General features: G+C 41.7%; 1 protein-coding gene across 1 annotated transcript; it reads left to right on the forward strand.

Moving 5' to 3' along the window:
- Positions 1–703: 703 nt before the first annotated feature.
- Positions 704–1,667, forward strand: ATOH1 (atonal bHLH transcription factor 1). The gene has a single exon (XM_082243600.1). The coding sequence runs from the start codon at positions 746–748 to the stop codon at positions 1,430–1,432; it is 687 nt and encodes a 228-aa protein (XP_082099726.1). The 5' UTR covers positions 704–745; the 3' UTR covers positions 1,433–1,667.
- Positions 1,668–2,600: the final 933 nt, after the last annotated feature.

The following is a 2,600-nucleotide window of genomic DNA, read 5'->3' on the forward strand; positions in this document are numbered from 1 at the left end:
GTTATCTTATATAAGAGGTGATTATGTGTTGGCCATCTCATGTAATAAGCGATCATGTGTTGGTTATCTCATATAATAAGTGATCATGTGTTGGTTATCTTATATAAGAGGTGATTATGTGTTGGCCATCTCATATAATAAGTGATCATGTGTTGGTTATCTCATATAATAAGTGATCATGTGTTGGTTATCTCATATAATAAGTGATCATGTGTTGGTTATCTCATATAATAAGTGATCATGTGTTGGTTATCTTATATACGAGGTGATTATGTGTTGGCCATCTCATATAATAAGCGATCACGTGTTGGTTATATGATATAAGAGGTGATTATGTGTTGGTCATCTCATATAGATGAAGTGGTAATGTTCCGATCATGTCACCTATATGATAAGTGAGGTAGATACCCTGTAGACACTATTGCAGTGCTGTAGGTCGGTGCTGATCTGGTGGTTGAGTTGTTCTTCTTATCCTCCGATCTCAGCATACCGATCATCACCCCCACCCTCTCACTCCCAATACACACCGACACTAACTCCCCATTGGCTGACAGCACGCGACACCCCGGGCTGCCATTGGTCGCGGTGACACGCGACAGGCGCGGGGCCTGGATCTAGAGGGGGGAGGAGGGGGGGCCGATCGGCGCGTGCCGTTCTTAAAGGGGCGCCTCGCCCGCAGACACCGGAGAGGAGCAGAGTACACGCGACCTGTGTGTGTCCGCAGAGTCCCGTCTCAAGTGTCGCCATGTCCCGATTATTGGCCGCCGACTGGTGCGAGGAACTTCCCTCCGAACCTTACCTACTGGATGCCAGCGACCCCCGAGCCTGGCTCTCCAGCCCAGCACTACCCTCCGCCCCAGACTACCTACTGTCCCAGGCCGGCGGGAGGAGGCACAAGGTGTGGAAGCTGAAGGGGCTGCAGGTAGAAGACGAAGAGGAGGAGGAGGATGAGGACGAGGAAGAGGACGGCGGAGATGTGTGCCGCCAGAGAGCCCAGTCAGGGAAAGCCCCCCACGGGGTACAGAAACAGCGCCGACTGGCCGCCAATGCCCGGGAGAGGAGGAGGATGCACGGACTCAATCATGCCTTCGATCAGCTCCGGAATGTCATCCCCTCCTTCAACAATGACAAGAAACTTTCCAAGTATGAGACCCTACAGATGGCTCAGATCTACATCAATGCCTTGTCCGATCTTCTCCAGGCACCCCCTGAACACCCCCCACCCTGCTCCAACTATGGGGGGGAAGCAAGGAGGTTCCCGGCAGACTATCCTCTGCCGCTAGACCCTATCAACTACTCCAGCCACAAGTCTCCTTCTTCTCCACCTGCCCAGTCCTCAGGAGAGGAGAGCAAACCTTCTCCAAGAGGTCACAGGAGTGATGGAGAGTTCTCCCCCCACTCCCACTACAGCGACTCTGATGAAGCCAGCTAAAGGACTGATCAATGCTGGGACAAGGACTGACTGAGGGGGTCTTTGGGGTACCCACCATGAACTATGGACCAACACAACAAGTGTCAACAGGAGCCACTTCTACCCCCAAAGAACCCAACAAAACCTGCTGTACACATTGCCATTAACCCCAGCATTCAATGGGTTAATCCATATATTATATATGATGTCATTTTTATTGTCTTCTGTTATGTCTCACCATGCCATTCTGCCAAGGTTATCTCTTGTATCTATATCTATATATATATATCTATACATATAGATATATATATAGACATATATTGTTTTGCTTTTTCACCTTATTTTCACCTCTTTTTTTTTTTGTTTACCTTTTTATTACCTTCATTGATTATATATATATATCAGAGAGGAAATTGTACAAAAAGGTTAAAAAGGAGGTAAAGAGGGATATAAATCTATATATATATATATATATATATATATATATATATATATATATATATATATATATATATATATATATATATATATATATATATATATATAAATATCTCTATGTATCTATATATAGAAATATATATATATATATATATATATATAGATATAGATATAGATATAGATATAGATATAGTAGATATCCTTCTTAACCTTCTTTTTATTACTTTTAACCTCTTATTTTTTTACCTTCTCCTGTTATTTCTTTATTTTTTTACCTCTTTTTTTTTTTATAAATGTACCTATCAATTCACCAAATCCAGAACGTCTTCCAACCCTTCCAATATCCGAACCCTGGAGAGAGCATGACTGTAAATAATGTGTCCTCTACCTGCCTTCTGACTGTAAATAACGGAGAAATGCTAGTTTTTTATACAATATATATGCCCGGATTTCTATAGCTTCTCGCGAAAACTGCACTTTAATGAGCCAACGGTGGCAAAGAAAAAAAAAACGTGGAATTATTCACTAAATTAAAAAAAGAAAAAACACTTTACCAAATGCCAATTTGCAAAACATTCCATGTAGCCACTTGTTTTTATTCTTGTCATTCTTTGGATGAGGGAAATCATTTGGTTGTGTCAAAAGTTGTTATTTTTTGTTGTTGTTATACATTTCTTTGGCTTGTGATATTTAGATTATTATTTATTCTTATGTTTGCTACATTTCGTTTGCATTTTTTACTTTTTCTATG

The sequence above is a fragment of the Pelophylax lessonae genome (assembly GCF_965119305.1).
Source record: "Pelophylax lessonae genome assembly, chromosome: 1".
NCBI classification, from domain to species: domain Eukaryota; kingdom Metazoa; phylum Chordata; class Amphibia; order Anura; family Ranidae; genus Pelophylax; species Pelophylax lessonae.